A 22,762-nucleotide genomic window follows, 5' to 3' on the forward strand; every position below is an offset into this window, starting at 1 on the left:
AGGGATTGAACCAGTGTCCCCTGCATCGGCAGGTGGACTCTCAACCACTGCGCCACCCTAGCCCTAGAGTTATGTTTTAAAAGAGTTGTTGAAATGAAGGCCATGAGATTCTATGAAAATGTCCCTAATCTAAAACTGCTGGGGTTTTTTTTGTTTTTTGTCAAAATGATCAGACAAGTTGCTACCAAAATAAAAGGTTATGGTATAAAACTCAACCAAGACGTTAATGTATTACATTTTAGAGACCCAAGGAACATAATATGCTTATTTTTGTTTTAAAAGCCTTATGTCACAAGGAAGAATTATTTACCATAGCTCCAAACGTCACTCTGATGGGTGAATTTTCTATAGTGTATACACTCCAAAGCCATCCATTTAATTGGCATCTATAGAGAAGTAAGAAATGAAAGGTTTATAGTCATATAAAAAGTCATTTCTATATTTCCTCAATATGAGTCTCAATTGTATATTTTGATTGTATGCCTAGAAAATAGAAATAGAAATTGTTATTTTCAATACAGGGAACAAATGAAATGAAATTTAAGCTTCAAATGAATTAACATGAAGATATATTTATTTTTTAAAGTTTCATAAACAATGAAAAGTAAAATAATAAGTATCACTTTCTATAGTGTTTTTTTTTTTTTTTTTTTTTTTTTTTGCGGTACGCGGGCCTCTCACTGTTGTGGCCTCTCACATTGTGGAGCACAGGCTCCGGACGCGCAGGCTCAGCGGCCATGGCTCACAGGCCCAGCCACTCCGCGGCAGGTAGGATCTTCCCGGACCAGGGCACGAACCCGTGTCCCCTGCATGGGCAGGCAGACTCTCAACCACTGCGTCACCAGGGAAGCCCCACTTTCTATAGTTTTAATTAACATTCAGTAATTAAGTAACTATTTAACATTATGACTTACAATATCAATTCTACACATCTAATACATGTACTTCTAAAAATGTGGTCATATTATGTTTTTTCCCCCAAAATGAGATTCTCTACATTTTCAGTAAATGCTTATTCACCCTCAGACAAATTTCCAGCCACTGGTAAAAAGGATTCTTTCTACACTTGGCCCCTCCCTTCTCCTCTCAGATAATTTGGTCACTAAAACACCTAAAATAATGAATTCCAAAGTTAGCCTTGCTTTGTTCCCCAGCCACAGATGATCTTCCTTGTCTTGTACCATTTTCATAATAGGAATTATATAAAAGGATATGAGAAGATCAGTACAAATCCATCATCTCTGCAAGAAAAGCAACTCAACTCACCCTGCTGCTGATGGTTTAGCAGAACGATTTTCAACTAAGAAGGGCAGCATTATATAGCTGGGAATATAATTAGATTCTATGGAATAAAGATAAACATTTCTACTTAGCAGCTGAAACATTAAAACTAAATAGACCTTTGAAATCATGAGGTTGGCTGCTCACCAAGGTGACACCAAGGTAACTCTGTGACAGAATCACGGTATTCAGTGAAAGGGAACAGAAGACACATTGAAAGTAATTTCCCTACGGGCAAGGAGTTAGCACACTTTATGGACTACGGACACTGTTAAAGAAGTAAGTTTAAATCACAGGTGGCTCAATAAAGACTTAATTGTTACTAGACATTTAAAGCTCTAATGATTCTTGCTTTAGACAAATCTTACAGCTGTATGTTCTCAAGACAAGTGAAGTCATGTGATTTATAGACTTCTACTTCTGCGCAATCCTGTAGTGAATTTCAAAGCCATGGTCTCAAACTGCTGCAATTTGTAGTAAACAAGCAAAATAGGCTAATAAAATCAAGGAAAAGTCATAGAATACTACAAAACCGAAGTTTTTTAAAAAATAAATTTTGTGTTCTTTTGTTTTGTGATAAGACTTGAATATATATAGTTATATAAGAGTTTAGTATAAAAATCAATGTGAAACATTTGGAACACTATCATTGAAAAATATTCATAATGTGTATTTGGATGGCCCTTGATGAATAAGGCGCATAATAAATATATTGATACGATATATGAATTAATTTTTTTTTGTTAGCATAAGCTTATAGGTCACTACAGGTTAAGGCTGCATTTGCTTATTTCATTTGGCCTCTCCTGATTGAAATTTCTCCAGACCAAGCTAGAAGGACCTCCACATGAAGAGGAGATATCCTCGACGGTTACCAAAAACAGCAAGTTAACAGCGGGTTAATGAAGAAAGACAAGAGCTGGAACTAAGGCATGGATTGGGACCACATGGTGGGTGAGGGAGGCAGGAACACAGTTGTCAGGCAGGGCCTGAGGACGGAGAGTCAGAAAAGTTAGAAGAGGCAGTGGCACTGCACAGATCCCTGGGATATAGCAGCTTACATTCTAGTGGAGGGAGTCAGATAATAAATAAATTGGTGGGGGACCTTCAAGATGGCAGAGGAGTAAGACATGGAGATCACCTTCCTCCCCACAAATACATCAGAAATACAACTACATATGGAACAACTCCTACAGAACACCTACTGAACGCTGAAAGAAGATCTCAGACTTCCCAAAAGGCAAGAAACTCCTCACGTACCTGGGTAGGGCAAAAGAAAAAAGAAAACACAGAGACAAAAGAATAGGGATGGGACCTGCACCTCGGGGAGGGAGCTGTGAAGGAGGAAAAGTTTCCACACACTAGGCAGCCCCTTGACTGGCAGAGACAGGGGTTGGTGGGGGGAAGCTTCAGAGCCACAGAGGAGAGCACAGCAACAGGAGTGCAGAGGGCAAAGCAGAGAGATTCCTGCACACAGGATCAGTGCTGACCAGCACATGAGTGCTGGTGACAGCCTGAGAGGCTTATCTGCTCACCTGCTGGGGCGGGTGAGGGCTGGGAGCTGAGGCATGGGCTTCGGAGGTCAGATCCCTGGGAGAGGACTGGGGTTGGCTGCATGAACACAGCCTGAAGGGGGCTAGTGCACCACAGCTAGCCAGGAAAAAAGTCTGGAACTGCCTAAGAGGCAAGAGACCATTGTTTCGGGGTGCACGAGGAGAGGGAATTCAGAGCACCGCCTAAACAAGCTCCAGAGAGGGGCATGAACCGCGGTTATCAGTTCAGACACCAGAGACGGGCATGAGATGCTTGGGCTGCTGGTGCAGCCACCAAGGAGCCTGTGTGTGCAAGCACAGGTCACTATCCACACCTCCCCTCCCGGGAGCCTGTGCAGCACGCCACTGCCAGGGTCCCGCGATCCAGAGACAACTTGCCTGGGAGAACAGAGAACACATGGCATACCTCAGGCTGGGGTAACATCATGCAGGTCTCTGCCACCTTAGGCTCACCCCACATTCCATACCCGTCCCGCCCCCCCCCCCCCCACCAGCCTGAGTGAGCCAGAGCCCCCTTATCAACTGCTCCTTTAACCCCCTCCTGCCTGGGTGGGGAACTGATGCCCTCAGGCGACCTACATGCAGAGGCGGGGCCAAATCCAAAGCTGAACCCTGGGAGCTGTGTGAACAAAGAAGAGAAAGGGAAATCTCTCCCAGCAGCCTCAGGAGCAGCAGATTAAATCTTCACAATCAACTTGATGTACCCTGCATCTGTGGAATGCCTGAATAGACAATGATCACACCAAAATTTAGGCAGTGGATTTTGGGAGCAACTGTAGACTTGGGATTAGCTTTTTGCATATAATTTGTTTCTGGTTTTATGTTTATCTTGGTTTAGTATTTAGAGCTTATTATCACTGGTAGATTTGTTTATTGATTTGGTTGCTCTTTTCCTTTTTTTTTCTATTGTATATATATATATTTTTTCCTATTTCTCTTTTTGTGAGTGTGTATGTGTATGCTTCTATGGGTGATTTTGTCTATACAGCTTTGCTTTTACCATTTATCCAGGATTCTGTCTGATAATTTTTTTTTTGCATAGTTTTTAGTGCTTGTTATCATTAATAGATTTGTTTACTGGTTTGGTTGCTCTCTTCTGTCTTTCCTTTTTTTATTACTTTTTTATTTTAATAAGAGTATTTCATTTTTTTTTCTTTTCTTTCTTTTTTGTCTCTCTTTTCTTCCGAGCAGTGTGGCTGACAGGCTCTTGGTGCTCTAGCCAGGTGCAAGACCTGAGCCTCTTAGGTGGGAGAGCCGAGTTCAGGACATTGGTCTACCAGAGATCTCCTGGCCCCACGTAATGTCAAATGGCGAAAGCTCTCCCAGAGATCTCCATCTCAATGCTAACACCCAGCTCAACTCAACAACCAGCAAGCTGCAGTGCTGGACACCCATGCCAAACAACTAGCAAGACAGGAACACAACCCCACCCGTTAGCAGAGAGGCTCCCTAAAATCATACTAAGTTCACAGACACCCCAAAACACACGACCAAACACGGTCCTGCCCCACAGAAAGAAAAGATCCAGCCTCATCCACCAGAACATAGGGACAAGTCATCTCCACCAGGAAGCTCACACAACCCACTGAACCAACCTTACCAACGTGGGGCAGACAGCAAAAACAATGGGAACTACGAAGATGCAGCCTGTGAAAAGGAGACTCCAAATTCAGTAAGTTAAGCAAAATGAGAAGACAGAGAAATACGCAGCAGATGAAGGAGCAAGGTTAAAACCAGCCAGACCAAACAAATGAAGAGGAAATAGGCAGTCTACCAGAAAAAGAATTCAGAGTAATGATTGTAAAGATGAACAAAAATCTTGGAAATAGAATGGAGAAAATACAAGAAACGTTTAACAAGGACCTAGAAGAACTAAAGAGCAAACAAACAATGATGACTACCACAATAAATGAAATTAAAAATTCTCTAGAAGGAATCAATAGCAGAATAATTGAGGCAGAAGAAGGGATAAGTGACTTGGAAGATAAAATAATGAAAATAACTACCACGGAGCAGAATAAAGAGAAAAGAATGAAAAGAATTGAGGACAGTCTCAGAGACCTCTGGGACAATACTAAATGCACCAACATTTGAATTATAGGGGTCCCAGAAGAAGAAGAGAAAAAAAATATGGAAATGAGAAAATTTTGAAGAGATTACAGTTGAAAACTTCCTTAATGTAGGAAAGGAAATAGTAAGTCAAGTACAGGAAGCACAGACAGTCCCATACAGGATAAATCCAAGGAGAAACAAGCCAAGACACATATTAATCAAACTATCAAAAATTAAATACAAAGAAAAAATATTAAAAGCAGCAAGGGAAAAGCAACAAATAACATACAAGGGAATCCCCATAAGGTTAACAGCTGATCTTTCAGCAGAAACTCTGCAAGCCAGAAGGGAGTGGCAGGACATATTTAAAGTGATGAAAGAGAAAAAACTACAACAAAGATTACTCTACCCAGCACAAATCTAATTCAGATTCGATGAAGAAATTAAAACCTTAACAGACAAGCAAAAGCTAAGAGAATACAGCACCATCAAACCAGCTTTACAACAAATGCTAAATGAACTTCTCTAGGCAGGAAACACAAGAGAAGGAAAAGACCTACAATAACAAACCCAAAACAATTAAGAAAATGGTAGTAGGAACATACATATCGATAACTATCTTAAATGTGAATGGATTAAATGCTCCAACCAAAAGAAATAGACTGGCTGAATGGATACAAAAACAAGACCCATATATACGCTGTCTACAAGAGAACCACTTCAGACCTAGGGACACATACAGTTGAAAGTGAGGGGATGGAAAAAGATATTCCATACAAACAGAAATCATAAGAAAGCTGGAGTAGCAATTCTCATATAAAGCAGAATAGACTTTAAAATAAAGACTATTACAAGAGACAAAGAAGGACATTACATAATGATCATGGGACCAAACCAAGAAGATATAACAGTTGTAAATATTTATGCACCCAACATAGGAGCACCTCAATACATAAGGTAAATGCTAACAGCCATAAAAGGGGAAATCAACAGTAACACAATCATAGAAGGGGAGTTTAACACCCCATTTTCACCAATGGACTGATCATCCAAAATGAAAATAAATAAGGAGACACAAGCTTTAAATGATAAATTAAATAAGATGGACTTAATTGATATTTATAGGACATTCCATCCAAACACAACAGAATACACTTTCTTCTCAAGTGCTCATGGAACATTCTTCAGGATAGATCATATCTTGTGTCACAAGTCAAGCCTTGGTAAATTTAAGAAAATTGAAATTTTATCTAGTATCCTTTCTGACCACAATGCTACGAGACCAGATATCAATTACAGAAAAAAATATGTAAAAAATACAAACACATGGAGGCTAACCAATACACTACAAAATAATCAAGAGATCACTGAAGAAATCAAAGAGGAAATCAAAAAATACTTAGAAACAAATGACAATGAAAACATGATGACCCAAAACCTATGGGATGCAGCAAAAGCAGTTCTAAGCAGAAAGTTTATAGCAATACAATCCTACCTTAAGAAACAAGAAACATCTCAAATAAACAACCTAACCTTACACTGAAAGCAATTAGAGAAAGAAGAATAAACAAAATCCAATGTTAGCCGAAGGAAAGAAATCAGAAAGATCAGATCAGAAATAAATGAAAAGGAAATGAAGGAAATGATAGCAAAGATCAATAAAACTAAAAGCTGATTCTTTGAGAAGATAAACAAAGTTGATAAACCATTAGCCAGACTCATCAAGAAAAAAAGAGAGAAGACACAAATCAACAGAGTTAGAAATGAAAATTAAGAAGTAACAACTGACACTGCAGAAATATAAAGGGTCATGAGAGATTACTACAAGCAACCATATGCCAATAAAATGGAGGACCTGGAAGAAATGGACAAATTCTTAGAAAAGCACAACTTTCTGAGACAGAACCAGGAAGAAATAGAAAATATAAACAGACCATTCAGAAGCACTGAAATTAAAACTGTGATTAAAAATCATCGAACAGGATTCCCTGGTGGCGCAGTGGTTGAGAGTCTGCCTGCTAATGCAGGGGACACAGGTTCGTGCCCTGGTCCGGGAAGATCCCACATGCTGCGGAGCAGCTGGGCCCGTGAGCCATGGCCACTGAGCCTGCGCGTCTGGAGCCTGTGCTCTGCAACGAGAGAGGCCACAACAGTGAGAGGCCTGCGTACCGCAAAAAAAAAAAAAAAAAATCATCAAACAAGAAAAGCCCAGGACCAGATGGCTTCACAGGTGAATTCTATGAAACATTTAGAGAAGAGCTAACACCTATCCTTCTCAAACTCTTCCAAAATATAGCAAAGGGAGGAACAATCCAAAACTCATTCTACAAGGCTACTATCACCCTGCTACCAAATCAGACAAAGTTGTCACAAAAAAAGGAAACTACAGACCAATATCACTGATGAACATAGATGCAAAAATCCTCAACAAAATACAGGCAAACAGAATCCAGCAGCACATTAAAAGGATCACACACCATCATCAAGTGGGGTTTATCCCAGGAATGCAAGGATTCTTCAATACAGGCAAATCAATCAATGTGATACACAATATTAACAAATTGAAGGAGAAAAACCATATGATCCTCTGAATAGATGCAGAAAAAGCTTTCAACAAATTCAACACCCATTTATGATAAAAACCCTACAGAAAGCAGGGATAGAGGGAAATTACCTCAACATAATAAAGGCCATATATGACCAACTCACAGCCAACACCATTCTCAATGGTGAAAAACTGAAACCATTTCCACTAAGATCAGGAGCAAGACAAGGTTGCCCACTCTCACCATTATCATTCACATAGCTTTAGAAGTTTTAGGCACAGCAGAGAAGAAAAAGAAATAAGAGGAATCCAAAATGGAAAAGAAGAAGTAAAACTGTCACTGTTTTCAGATGATACTATACATGATACTATACATAGAGAAGCCTAAAGATGCTACCAAAAGACTACTAGAGCTAATCAATGAATTTGGTAAAGTAGCAGGCTACAAAATTAATGCAGAGAAGTCTCTTTCACTCCTCTACACTAATGATGAAAAATCTGGAAGAGAAATTAAGGAAAGACTCTCATTTTCCATTGCAACAAAAAGAATAAAATACCTAGGAATAAACCTACTTAAGGAGACAAAATACCTGTATACAGAAAGCTATAAGACACTGATGAAAGAAATTAAAGATGATACAAACTGATGGAGAGATATACCATGTTCTTGAATTGGAAGAATCAACACTATGAAAATGACTATACTACCTAAAGCAATCTACAGATTCAATGCAATCCCTATCAAACTACCAATGGCATTTTTCACAGAACTAGAACAAAAAATTTCACAATTTGTATGGAAACACAAAGATCCCGAATAGCCAAAGCAAATTTGAGAAAGAAAAATGGAACTGAAGGAATCAAGCTCCCTTACTTCAGATTTTACTACAAAGCTACATTAATCAAGACAGTATGGTACTCGTGCAAAAACAGAAATAGAGATCAGTGGAACAGGATAGAAAGCCCAGAGATAAACCCACACACATATGATCACCTTATCTTTGATAAAGGAGGAAGAAATATACAATGGAGAAAAGAGAGCCTCTTCAATAAGTGGTGCTGGGAAAACTGGACAGCTACATGAAAAAGAATGAAATTAGAATACTCCCTACCACCATACACAAAAATAAACTCAAAACGGATTAAAGACCTAAATGTAAGGCCAGACACTATAAAACTCTTAGAGGAAAATATAGACAGAACACTCTATGACAGAAATCACAGCAAGATCCTTTTGACCCACCTCCTAGAGAAGCAGAAATAAAAACAAAAATAAACAAATTGGACCTAATGAAACTTAAAAGCTCTTGCACAGCAAAGGAAACTATAACCAAGATGAAAAGACAATCCTCAGAATGGGAGAAAATATTTGTAAATGAAGCAACTGACAAAGGATTAATCTCCAAAATATACAAGCAGCTTATGCAGCTCAATAACAAAAAAAACAAAAAACCCAATCAAAACATGGGCAGAAGACCTAAATAGACATTTCTCCAAAGAAGATATACAGATTGCCAACAAACACATGAAAGGATGCTCAACATCACTAATCATTAGAGAAATGCCAATCAAAACTACAATAAGGTGTCACCTCACGCTGGTCAGAATGGCCATCATCAAAAAGTCTGCAAACAAGAAATGCTGGAGAGGCTGTGGAGTAAAGGGAACCCTCTTCCACTGTTGGTGGCAATATAAATTGATACAGCCACTATAGAGAACACTAGTGAGGTTCCTTAAAAAACTAAAAATAGAACTACCATACAACCCAGGAATCCCAGTACTGGGCATATAGCCTGAGAAAACCATAATTGAAAAAGTCATGTACCCCAATGTTCATTGCAGCTCTATTTACAATAGCCAGGACATGGAAGCACCCTAAGTGTCCATAGACAGATGAATGGATAAAGAAGATGTGGCACATATATACGATGGAATATTACTGAGCCATAAAAAGAAATGAAATTGAGTTATTTGTCATGAGGTGGATGGACCTAGTGACTGTCATACAGAGTGAAGTAAGTCAGAAAAAGAAAAACAAATACCATATGCTGACACATATTTGGAATCTAAAAACAAACAAACAAAAATTGGTTCTGAAGAACCCAGGGGCATAACAGGAATAAAGATGCAGAAGTAGAGAGTGGATTTGAGGACACGGGGGAGGGGGGGAAAGGCAAGCTGGGATGAAGTGATAGAGTGGCATGGACATATATACAGTACCAAATGTAAAATAGATAGCTAGTGAGAAGCAGCCACATAGCACAGGGAGATCAGCTCAGGGCTCTGTGTCCACCTAGAGGGGTGGGATAGGGAGGGTGGAAGGGAGACGCAAGAGGGAGGCGATATGGGGATATATGTATACGTATAGCTAATTCACTTTGTTATACAGCAGAAATTAACACACCATTGTAAAGCAATTATACTCCAATAAAGATGTTAAAATAAATAAAGAAATTGGTAAGTCATATGCTACAATGAAAACTAAAAAAAAAAAAAAAAAATAGAGCCAGATAAGAGGAATCTGTTGCTTCTGGTGTAGGAGGATTGGACGTTGAATAGGATGACCAACTTTCCAATAGTTATGGTTCTTGGTCACATTGAAACTTCTCTCTAGTCTATGAGAAAGAAGTTGTATCTCTCTGATCTCTCTGTAATAGTCTTAAATTATTAGGATTAATGAAACAATTTCTATGGCCCTGGATTAAAGTGCAATCTCTAGAGTTCCTAGGGAGCCACCAACTCTCTAACACTGGAATTGACATAAAGATCACTTGGGTCCAGACACACATTGTCTTATTTTAGCTGCTTTTGAGAAATGGAAGTAGGTAATACATCCTATATATTATATATTGTATATATATGTATGTGTATGTTTCCATATGTACATATATATGTGTATATATATGTATGTATGTATGTGTGTATATATATATATATATATATATATATATATATATTAACCCTGGGTGGGAGAGAAGGCAAATGGTGGAATTGGGATTTTATAATCTCTTAAACCTCAGGTTTATTGATTTCTTCCTATAACATAAGGAGATAAAAGGGTATTATACTATATTTTCAAGTAATATTGCTCTCAAAAAGACACCCACCTTTCCTCCATCAGCATTATACTCTTTTTCATCACCTTCCAAGAGCCTGGCTAGTCCAAAATCCGTGATTTTTACATGGTTTGGAGATTTCACTAAGACATTACGGGCTGCCAAATCCCGATGAACAAGCCGTCTTTCTTCCAGGTACATCATTCCCTGAAAAACACCAAATTCCCCAGAGAGTCAGTTAATGCCTGTGCTTTTGTATTGTCAAAAAAGGTGTTTCCTAGCGTTCAGTTGCAAGTGCTTGATTTCTCTAAGTAATGGCAGAATCTGAGAATATTTTCAAAATTATGGAAAATGTGGAATTAAAAAAGCAAACCACAAATAGCTTTTGGCCTTCTTCCCACTAAAGCTCTGTAAAGCAGAATGAATTACCTGCATATGAGCTAAATGTTTGATCATTTTTTCCCAGATACCTTATATTCTTTTGCAAACACTTTCATTAGTGAGGTATGCACGTGTCTTAGTAGATAAGCTAACAGGTACCTGGACTGACCCACATATTCTTAATTGTTTTCTCCTCAATAACTTCTGTTTCATGTCATTTTCCCCCATACACCCGCTCCAAACAAATGCAGCTCTCCATACTTTTCAGAAGTATTTCATATGAAGGTTTAATGGAGGCAAATTCACCTTTATAGGTTCTATCAAGTCTGAAGAATCATATTATTCTTATTAATTATGCAAAAAAATGAAGTTTGCCCTAGGGGCATTAAAAGCCTATAATTTAATAAATAGCTTTGATGACATTAGTAGTCATTATGAAAATCCACAAGTAAAATTACATTATTTATAATGACCCTTAAGTTAGCCTTTAATATGTTTTCTTCATAAAACATATACTGTAATTAAAAATAAAACATTGCTGATCACCAACAAGAGATAAACTGGCTCTTCCCTCAACATACACACACACATCTACATGTATATGTACATATACACATGTATATATATGTGTTATATGTGTACACAACATATATATTAAAATATATATAAAAAATCATCCATAGAAACAATAATTATTAATTGTATTTCATCAATAGAGAAACCAAGAGTCATGAACCACTAGCCGTAACTAAGAGGTTGATGTAAAACCAAGGAAATGAACCCAGAGGCCCAGATTAGAATGAACATCCTTTGTTTGAGTGAACATATGTTTTGTTGAAGAGTTAGGGAAAATTCTATATTTGAGGATTTCAGTGGTAAAAACAAGTCAGAAGCGTTATAAAATGGTTGAAGTATGCTCTCATGCCCGTTGCAAATCAGTGATGCTGGCAGTTAACATTACAACTGCAGGACTTTGAAGGATTAACGGTTTCTGATATCAAAACAAAAGCTGTGGTAAACAGAGACATAAATCACAGAGGTCAAAAAATTATGAACTGTCTACCAGGTGTAGTGGAAAGAGAATATTGCTTCAAAGAGCATCATGAGCCAAGCACTATATAAATGCCCATTAAACACAACCAGTGGAGATACTGCCTGATATGGTGCAATCAGTCAGCAGTTGGGTGACATCATATGTATTAGTGTTTTCTGATATCAACCCACAACTGGGATTTATGGGGTTCTTTCCCTCTTTCCTAAACAGTGCTTTGTCTTTGATTACGCCAAATTGGAAGTTTTTAGGATAAAGTGAAAACAAATAGCCCTTGCATGCTTTAAAAGATTAAAAAATAGACTTATTGCCTTGGAGGTAAAGTATGTTCAATAATTTTGTCCCTGTAGGAAGTGTCCACAAGAAACAGTCATCATTCTCTTTCTTACCATCTTCATAAGAGAATATGTAAAGAGTATTGGCAACAAATTAATATTCAGATCCACACATACTTACAGAACACATACTGTATGCCAATCACTGTGCTAGACATCAGAAAGACAGAACAGAGTGAGAGAAGGTCTGTGCATTAAAGGAGGACAGAAGCTCATTAGTAAAGTGGGCACATATGGAGTATAAACTTGAATGGATCAGTGATGCATGTAAGGCATTTAAGGAGGACCATCTGTAGTATAGCTTAGCAAGTATGCATGAGAGGGGAGGCTTCAGAGAGGTACTAAGGCCTAAGTATGGTTTGAAGGATGGATGTCCACCAGTTGGACAAGATGAGGGAAAAATTGCAGTTAGAGAGGACAAGCACAGGGTCATCAATAGCATAGTGTACTTGGACAAAGGTATATAATTCTGTATTTCTGAAGCATTATGTATATGGTGAGTGGTGAGCCTGAAAAGGTAAGAAGAGGCTAGATCCAAGAGGGGCCCCTTATATGTCATGATAGAGAACTTGAACTTCACATTTTATGCAGCATTCAATGCGGTGATGCGGGAGTTCTTTTTAAAATGGAGAGTGACACAATTATCATTGGAGCCTTGAAAACATCACCAGGTGCCAGTAGAGAGGATGGATTGCACACAAATATAGCTAAAGTCAGGAGTCTGCCACATTACAGAAGAAAAGTGATAAGAGTGAAATAAGGTTGTAAATTGACCATCCATGAGTTGTATCCATTTTTCCCTTTTTTTTTGTTCCCACACTGAGAAAGTTTCAAACATCCTCTTTAGTTGGTTGCTGGCTATTCCATTAAAGGCATCTGGTCCCCAGTTTGCCAGGGTCCTACCACTTACTATCACTTTTCAGGAATTCTGCTTTTATTATTTATGGTAATCATCCAGCTCCTACATGCATGAATGTCTGAATCTTCAACTAAACTAGGCCAGAAGGAACTAGGGAGAGAACAATTTCAAGGTACATTTATAAAATAAAATAACCATCCTTGGTAAATGACTGAACAATGAAGAAGAGAGTAAACTGAGAATAAGTCTATGCTTTTGACTTTTGTAATTTAGATGATGTAATTTAGATAATCATTTGGATAATGATTCCCTTAACTAGATATTATCCTAATGTAAATATATTTAAGAAATATATACTCTACCAGTAGGGAACTAATATTCACCAAGGAACTTAAGACTCTAAAGTCACATTCTACAGTATAAGCAAAGCCTCAAAAACTCCAAAAGATCTTTGATAGTCTATACACAAAGCCTCAGGAGGTGATAGACTATCCTGAACCTCAATACTATTTGTCCGTAAAAAATATTTTCTTCAAAATAATGAGAAATAAATTCAGGAAACCAGATGATCAGCTTTATTGTTTCTCCTAGCCACCAGACCATGATCTAAAGAAATAAAAACAGAAGCATCCACCTCCTTCCCAAACCATCAAAATACATTTGTATGGTTGCCTTGTAACTATGAAACATCATCGTACAAATGCACACTTTCAAATCATTAATTATGACTGTCATCTTAGTCCTACTCTCACACCCTGAATTAGAGTGTTGAATTCTATGTATTGCTCACAATAGGTTTCTCCACATCACAGTCATTGAAATAGGATTTTTTTACCAGAAGATCTCATTAGAATCACATTCTCTGGTAAATTCCTTCAAAATAAAATCACTCCTTAAATCAGAGTGTGATGAGATTAAGGAGGAAGACAGTTATTAGAACAAAAATAAACTGGATGAAGTCCCGTGAAGTTTGAGGATGATAGAGGGATACTGCATTGGTTGAAAAGGATCCTCTTACTCTGCCCTGTAGCAATTCCCATGTCCTTGCCATACCAGCTCAGGTGGAGTACATGATGGAAATATGAACACTGACAACAACCTCAGCTAACATTGACTGATTCTTAGAATGCGGCGGGCACTAACTAAACATGTCTACATTGGTAGGTTAACTTAATCCTATAGACGCATACTACTTTCATCTCATTTTAAATATGAGAAAACCAAGGCTAAGAGAGGTCAAGTTACTTGCTCCAAGTCATCTATTTAATGAGTGATAGAACTGGGATTTGGTCCCTTGGTGTGGGACTTAAAGTCTGCATATTTAAGCCTATCTTACCTCTTGATGTGTCACCGGGTAGCCTGGGTATATAGAAATGAATGTACACAGTGAAGTCATATAGCTTCAAAAGATCCTAGTACTTTTGCAGAAAAAAATTAAATATTATCAAATGTTTCTATGAACTCAGGGCATAATGAAGGTGACTGACATGTTTGTATTTATATTTAAAACTCAGCTAACTTATATAATCTTTTATAATTTAGCAGGAGTTTAAATTGTGTAAATTGGAAACTCAGTTCTTGCTTTGACCACAGGGTATGCAGGATGGTGGAGTGGGTTTGAGAATAGACTCTGGAGTTGATTGCTTGGCTAGAAGCCCAGCTCTGCCATGCTCTTGCTGTGTGACTCTAGCAAGTTAATAAACCTCTCTGTCATTCATCTTCCTCTCTAAAACAGCCATAATAGCACTTATCACAAAGGTTGTTTTGATGATTAAATAGTATGTAAAGCACTTAAGGAGTAAGTGGCATGTAATAAGCACAGAACATGCAATGTTGTTCGATGGATATATATCAACAGTCCTAGTGCTTAAGAATCACTTACCCTCATTAACTTGAATTGCCTATTTCAGAAAATCTGTGAACCTCAACTAATATATCACAGTGGGTGTTCAATAAATGTTTGCAAATGGTGATACATATACCCATAACCTGCCCATCATTATTAATGTGTGGCTACAAATTTCAGAATAATTACTGTTCGAAATATTATTTTAATAACAAGGCACCTGAGGGTGCTGTCATATAAGGAGAAGGAAAAATTAAAGAATCTAATAAAAGATTTGGTGCTTTCCATAAACATATCACATATTCAGGAATTTAGTGAAGATAAAGGTCATAAATAAGATAGGTCAAAAAATTTTCAATGCTGCAGGATGTTTTCCATGGGTGAATAAAATAGTAGATTTTCTGTACCAAAGAATCTGCCTTTTATCACTCAGCGCTGAGGGGCATTCTGGGTGGAGGTGTTTTCGGGGCATTTTGTCTACTTCTTGATCCAAGTGCGGCAATTCTGATTTTACTCAAACTACTCAGAATTTACTATCACCACACCACTCAGAACTTTACCATTTTCATACTTGCTCTAAATGCCTTAATGAGTTTTCAAGACTGCTTACTTACTGTTTTGCTCATACCTCTTACAATATGCATCAATAAACACAAACTCGCTAGGGAAAGTCAAATTTTACTCTTGACCTTCAGGAATGCACTTTAATACAAAATCCAAGGATAATTTTATTACAACTGAATTTAAAGTTTTAATCTCTGGTTAGAATTGACTCATATAAACTGCTCTATGGAAAAAAAATCAGTGACTGACAATTTTAAAATATTGGTATCGATGAACACCTAGCAATGACCTTCTTTTCAATCTTATGATATTGACTCACAGCTGTCTAGCAAAAATGCTTCATGATTATGTTTTAATCCAACGTTAAAATGCATTCTGCCCAGCTGCAGGAAGCTAACGGAAGTCAAGAGAGACCAGACTATTTCTGACAATAAATATTTGCTTCCCATATATAGGCTAGGCGACATTTTCATCAAACACGTGTGTGGAGCTAAAAATTTCAAGTTGTAGTCAGTTCTCATAGGCATTAATCTCTGGAATTAGCAAGAGTACATTTTTTTTCTGTTTTCATTCTAATAACCTGAAGCTTTCTGAATAACAGGAAGCTTCAGGAAAACTACCTTCAGATGAAAATCGCTCCTCTTTTCTACCTTTCCTTCTGAAAGCAATTGTACCTGTGAGGGGAAAAAAAAAAATCTAACTCTAATGCTCTCTACTATTAGGGCTGAAGATATGAGCATGTTCAAGGGAAGAAAAAGACCTTTTTGGATGAAGTGACTGACTTTATCCAAATAGTACATGGAGAGAAACTAAAGGGGCTCTGTAATTGAATCAACTGAGAAGTCTTTTCAACCAGCCAAAGCTGGTTCATGGCACAGTAGAAAGAACACAGAACTTAGTGTTGCAAGAGAGAAGTCGTCCCAGACATGCTGCTCACAAGATTTATGACCACAGGTACTCAATTCGCCTCTTCTATAAAAGTCACAAATTGGCCTAAATGATCTCTGAGGTGTTCTCTAGCTTTAAATCTTTATTCCATGATGGAACTGGAAAATATATCTATCTAAAATATTAAGTGGTGGCCAATAATAAACACAGATAACAGTAAAGAAAGAGGTAGAGTAGATGTCTCCCTTCAAATGTTTAGGGAGAACAGTGAACACGTTTTACTAAAAGTCAGTTTAGTGCATCTGATGTTTAAACCCTGGCTACTTACTATCTGTGTGATCGTGGTCAATTTATTTGTGTTTCCTTTACTTTATTCGTTAAATGGGGATAATAATAGTATCTACCCTGAGGATTGTCTTGAGGATTCAATGCCTTAATGTTTGTAAAACACCTAGAACATTCAATATTCTAAGATACCATGTGTTAAATAAATGATCTCAAATTCATCCTTCTGATGAAAAATACAATTCAACCACTATAAGAGAAAGAAAAGGCAGCCAACTAAAACACCTACTGATTACTCAGCACTGTTGGGTGTGGTGACTTCTGTTTCTCATTCTATTTGTCCCTGAATGTTCTTCCTCTTATGCTGCTCAGGAAGAAAAGCAGATTCACATGGTTGTCCCAGACTGGCTTGGCATTAATACTACAGTTTAATTCTCACATTTTCCAACTGCACCTATGATCTTCAACAGACTTGGTCAGGTTGCAGTTCTTAAGAAGATTTTGCAATATTGAGGACAACTGAATTTCCATCATTTTAATAGTGTGTAGTGAAAACATTATTGGTTGCTATTCAAATTTAGTTCCAATAATATATTTGTGTGTGTGTGTATGCGTGTGTGTGTATCTATACATGCATGTAGTAGATACTATGGTGTGCCACCCAGAAACCTCTTCAGGCCCAAGTCCTCCTAATCTCAGCTTCTGGGAGTGTTGACTGCTGAGGGCTCTCATCTTGGCTGCTTTTGTTTTGAGGCAGTGACACCCGCCAACCCAACTACAAGGGGAGCTGCTTTGCCAGGGGTTCATCCTCTCACCGGAGGCAGCCCACATCCAATAATTTGTTGATGTTGAGTTACAAAGGCCATACCTGTCTTGACAACTATGAAGAGCTCTTCTAATTCTGGGACACCGCATGGGATTGAATGATTCCTTTGTTGCAGTTTTATCATAGCTGAACTTTTCCTTCTACCTAATACTGCTTTTTCACTGTCTGATAGGTGTTGTTCTTGAGAACACTTAAGAAAAACTTCCTACATGCAAACTTTTCTCAGAGATTGTTTTCTAGGAGCCAACCTAAGGCAATGTGTGTGACTTGTTTTCTTTTAGGATCTCAAGTACTCAGAATTTTAAGCTAACCACACTCTATAATTCATGCACACTATGATCATTGTTTCCCTCTATCCTCTACATCAACCCCATTCTTTATCCATCATAAATATTAACAATAATGTTTTTAATACATATCCTTTCAATCTATCATCTGCATGTTTATTTCTTTTTATCTATATTTTCTAACAAGTGCTTTGTGCTATTTCTAATATATAAATAGTATTGTGTATTAAATAGGATCATGTTTTACTCATTAGGCTTTTTTTAGATTCAAACCTGTTGCTATATGTAATCCAGTTCTCATAGCTGCACTGGATTATACATATGAATTCACAGACATATACACTTGTATAACACAGACATGCACTGTCAGTTGTCTATTCCCCTATGGAAGGGTACCAAACTTAACTCCATCGCTTTGACACTGCAAACAAGACTGAATTGAACATTAATACTATTTGTAAAATGCTATAAATTGGCTTCACAACATAAATTATCTGCTATGTAGTACTAATTTCAGTGTAGGAGAATCTAAACAAACAATAATAGTAATAGTCACTGTGGAAGATACAACATGGAGCAATTTCTTGTTAACTGAGAATACTGAAACCACATGGGAAAGACAAAACATAACTGTGTATATTATCATTATATATGTTTGTATCTATTAAATAGTTGACCTTTATTTACACACTCGGTGCCAGGGGACTGTTTTAAGTGCTATATATACAGGAATTTACAAGAACTCAATGAGATCTCTGCTACTATTATTCCCATTTTAAGATGAGGACGCTGACACACAGAGAAGTAAAATAACTTGCCCAAAAGTGATAGCTAGTGCATGGCAAAGCCCAGAAGGACCAAGATTTGAGTGCATGCAGCTTAACTCCAAAGCCAACAATCTTAACCATTACTCTATATGACCGTAGGTATCAATAGACTATATAAAACTAAAAAAAGACTGTATATACAAGTGAATTGTTGTTATATAGACAATAAATGCTCTAAGAGTTCAACCAAGAGAAAACTCTTGTACATAATACTCATTTAAAACTTATAAACAAACTTTAGTTTTTCTGGGTTTCCTAGGACAGTACCTCTGGAAGCACTTTACAAACCAACATTTGTGAATTCAACTATGCACTTTCAACAATTTGAAGATTCCCTGGCATTTACCTGGCACTCAGTACATGTTTGTGGTTGGATTAAATAAACAATAAGACCAAAAGTTTGAAAGGCTGTCCAGACAGTAGCTTTTTCTTTGCAATGTAAATAGAACAAATGTAAAATCTGTGATATTTATGATAGGAAGGAGGAAAACAAACCCTGCAACAGTTAGGCCAAACCCCAGATGGTAATATTAGAGTACCAAGGAATGTGAATGAGGACACTATTTAAAGATTCCTGAGGTTGGCAGGGGTAACATAATTTTTTTCTTCTTGTTTCCTACAATTTCTTCAAATATTTCTTCAGAAATTTTATTTACCACCTTTCGCAAGCTTTTGAAAATTTCCATTGGAAGAATTTGCAGAACAGCCTCCTTGAGACTCAAAATTTCTCTTAAAGAAACAACAAAATGAAACCAATAAAATTAATAAACAAAAAGAGTAAGTTAAAAAGTATATGTGAGAAGCCACTGCTTTCCTACTAAATAAATATTTATTTCCTAAATAAATAAATAAATAAATAAGGTGAAAAGCTCATCTGCCTAGATCAAGAGAATACTAAACATGCTACTGTTCTCCCCTCTCACTGACCTCTTGTCAATATGATTACAGATGGGAGGAGTGAATCGTATAGTGTCCATACTCTCTTAGAGAAGTAAACCTAAAATGGATTACTTCTGCTCCTTAGGCAGCTGATCAATAAAGATGTGGACTGTAATGAGAACAGATATGTCTGTGGGTTGTAGTAGTTATCCTCTGTGTCTCTTTAGAAATTAATTAAAAATAAATGAAGTGTGCAACCTATTAATACAGCTACCTCTAGATCAACAGATAGAAACTGAGCCTTTCTCTGAGCATACATATTATGCAAATACATTCAAACACTATAGGGAGGCCTTAGTTATAACCAAACAGAAACAGATCATTTCTAATATTCTCTAATTTCACAGAATTGCATGCTACTGGCTGGAAACCATAAAGTTCAGTGGGTGGGAATACGTATGCCATAGTTTCCTTCTTAGGACAATTATATCAATTTTTATGAGGTATTCTCTTTACAAAGCAAAACTTTTGCCATAATACAAAACTAAAGAATCTCAATAACTATTTTCCTGTGTGGTATATTCACATATGAGCCTTGGCAGTTGAGTTTATTGATAACTACTGAACATTTTTAAATAAGTATCTTCCCATGGAAAAAAATGTAAAATTCCTAGAACACTAAAAGCTCTCATGTGATTTGAGCCAATTTACTGTCTACATGTAATATGTGTCATTCAATCCAGTTCTGCCTCTATTTTATTTGGATGTCAATGGACTTGGTCCATCTATGCAAATGCTTACCCAGCACATGTAAAACTTGAAATGGTGTACCATACGTTCCCTCTGAAAGTCACCCAGCTACTTCCCAACACTTCCTCTGACCCCTGCTCCTCTTACTCAGGGGCCTTCCTTCTCAAAATCTTCAGAAGGATCTGAACCACAGCTTCCAGTTTACATCTCAATCCATTGTTGATTTGGAAGCCCATATCCTTGTTTCAACCTTTGTACTCTCCCTCTGACAGAATGCTAGGAATTTATCTCTAGTCCTAGCATAAGGACATAAGAGAAAGCATATACCCTGAGAAAACCATAATTCAAAAAGAGTCATGTACCACAATGTTCATTGCAGCTCTATTTACAATAGCCAGGACATGGAAGCAACCTAAGTGTCCATCAACAGATGAATGGATAAAGAAGATGTGGCACATATATACAATGGAATATTACTCAGCCATAAAAAGGAACAAAACTGAGTTATTTGTAGTGAGGTGGATGGACCTAGAGACTGTCATACAGAGTGAAGTAAGTCAGAAAGAGAGAAACAAATACCATATGCTAACACATATATATGGAATCTAAAAAAAAAAAAGTCAGAAGAACCTAGGGGCAAGACAGGAATAAAGATGCAGACCTACTAGAGAATGGACTTGAGGATATGGGGAGGGGGAAGGGTAAGCTGGGACAAAGTGAGAGAGTGGCATGGACCTATATACACTACCAAACGTAAAATAGATAGCTAATGGGAAGCCGCTGCATAGCACAGAGAGATCAGCTCGGTGCTTTGTGACCACCTAGAGAGGTGGGATAGGGAGGGTGGGAGGGAGACACAAGAGGGAGGAGACATGGGGACATACATATATGTACAACTGATTCACTTTGTTACAAAGCAGAAACTAACACACCACTGTAAAGCAATTATACTCTAATAAAGATGTTAAAAAAATAAAAATAGAACAATAAAAACAAAAACTAAAAAAAAAGAAATACCTGCTTTATACCTTGGCTCATTTTCTATCCCAACATTACCATAGAAGGAGCAGATATCATCGCATACCTATAACATGAGGATGATTTAGCTCTACTTAAACTGATAAGTTGTATTCTGAGTTTCTGCTGTCTTCATAGGCTTGGGGATACATATGGTGTCACAGTAATGACACAAATTTCACTGTTTCTTGGACCAACCTGCTGGCAGAGCACTTATTGCTACTTGCCCCTTTGAAGCCTTTTCCAGATATTTCTGGGGTTCCCAAGGGAGCCTGCAGATGTTCATAAATACTGTCTTGCTTCTTTTTCTCAGGGCTCTTCAATGATATATTCAGTCATTAAACTTTAAGCTGGAGCCGCTGTGGAAATGCTATCTTTGCTGAGGCTGCTATCTCTTGGTTCTTCAGAAGTTGCAGCTTATGATAATTCAAAGAAGTGAATGATGCCTTTCCATCCTCTCCTCCTCACCATGTCAGAGCACCACTGTCTTGTGCACAGCCTTGGCGAAGTGCTCTACCTGCTTCTGAACTCTGCACCATATTTTGCCCCCAGCTCTACCAGTAGATATTGTTGAGACCCTAGCCTCAAAGTCCCCTTCAGAACTTCTTCAGTAACTTCAGCTCCATACTCCTTAAAGAGTCAGACCTAGTCCAAGAGGTAGGCATGGAAAATGGTTACATCCCTCTTTGCTTAACTCTCCTCTCTTTGACCTCATGCACTTTCCATAATTTCGTCATCTTCCATTACTCTTCAACACATGCACACATACGCACAAGCTGTCATGTGCATGTCCTGAACCATCTCTCTCTCTTACAGCTGAAAAAAGTCCTCAAGTAACTTGACTCAGCATGTCACTCTTGCTTTTCTTGGAACTCCTCACCTGGAAGTCTATGGTCCAAGCCAACCTGAAAATTCTCTTGGCTCTTTTGTCTTTGCACTCACTGTTCCCTTTACCTGTAACACCCCTTCACCACACACTGATACACTCTTCCTATCATGCTTCAGACACAGACTTGGTTAAACCTTAACACTCTGTTAGATCACAAATTAGATGTTATTTCCTCCACAAAGCCTTCCCTCACTCCCAAGTAGATTGTGTCCTTCAATGATATGACCTCAGAAGGTCCAATTTTCCCTATCGACCTCAATCTGTCTATCTGTTTATCTTAAACTAAACCCTGAGATCGTCAATCTTGATAAAATAACTTTCTATGCACGGCTAAATCAAAGTCCTTTTATAACGCAGAAAGAACATGCACTTATATTTATGTTAGTCTGCAACTTCTATGCTAAAGCTTTAGAAATACTACATAGCATATTACACAGTGTTATCAATTTCATGTGAAAGGTAGAAAAAAACCTCAAATATGTCTGATTCCCAATTAAACACTCATCTACTGACATGATTAGTTTGTAAAACTATTTTTAAGATAATTAAGCACCACAGAGAGGAATGGAAGTAGAGAGCTATGTTCTGCCT

General features: G+C 37.6%; 1 protein-coding gene across 4 annotated transcripts in view; it reads right to left on the reverse strand.

The window, feature by feature from the left end:
* ERBB4 (erb-b2 receptor tyrosine kinase 4) overlaps positions 1-22,762 on the reverse strand; it is a 1,115,448-nt gene that overhangs the window by 44,995 nt on the left and 1,047,691 nt on the right. For all 4 annotated transcript variants that reach the window (XM_079925304.1, XM_079925305.1, XM_079925303.1 and 1 more), the window contains 2 exons: positions 10,539-10,694; positions 311-386 (listed from right to left, as the gene is read on the reverse strand). In XM_079925304.1, the coding sequence (XP_079781430.1) occupies positions 311-386; positions 10,539-10,694 (232 nt within the window). The remainder of the gene's footprint in view (positions 1-310; positions 387-10,538; positions 10,695-22,762) is intronic.

Source organism: Stenella coeruleoalba (genome assembly GCF_951394435.1).
Source record: "Stenella coeruleoalba genome assembly, chromosome: 6".
In the NCBI taxonomy this organism is placed as follows: Eukaryota; Metazoa; Chordata; class Mammalia; order Artiodactyla; family Delphinidae; genus Stenella; species Stenella coeruleoalba.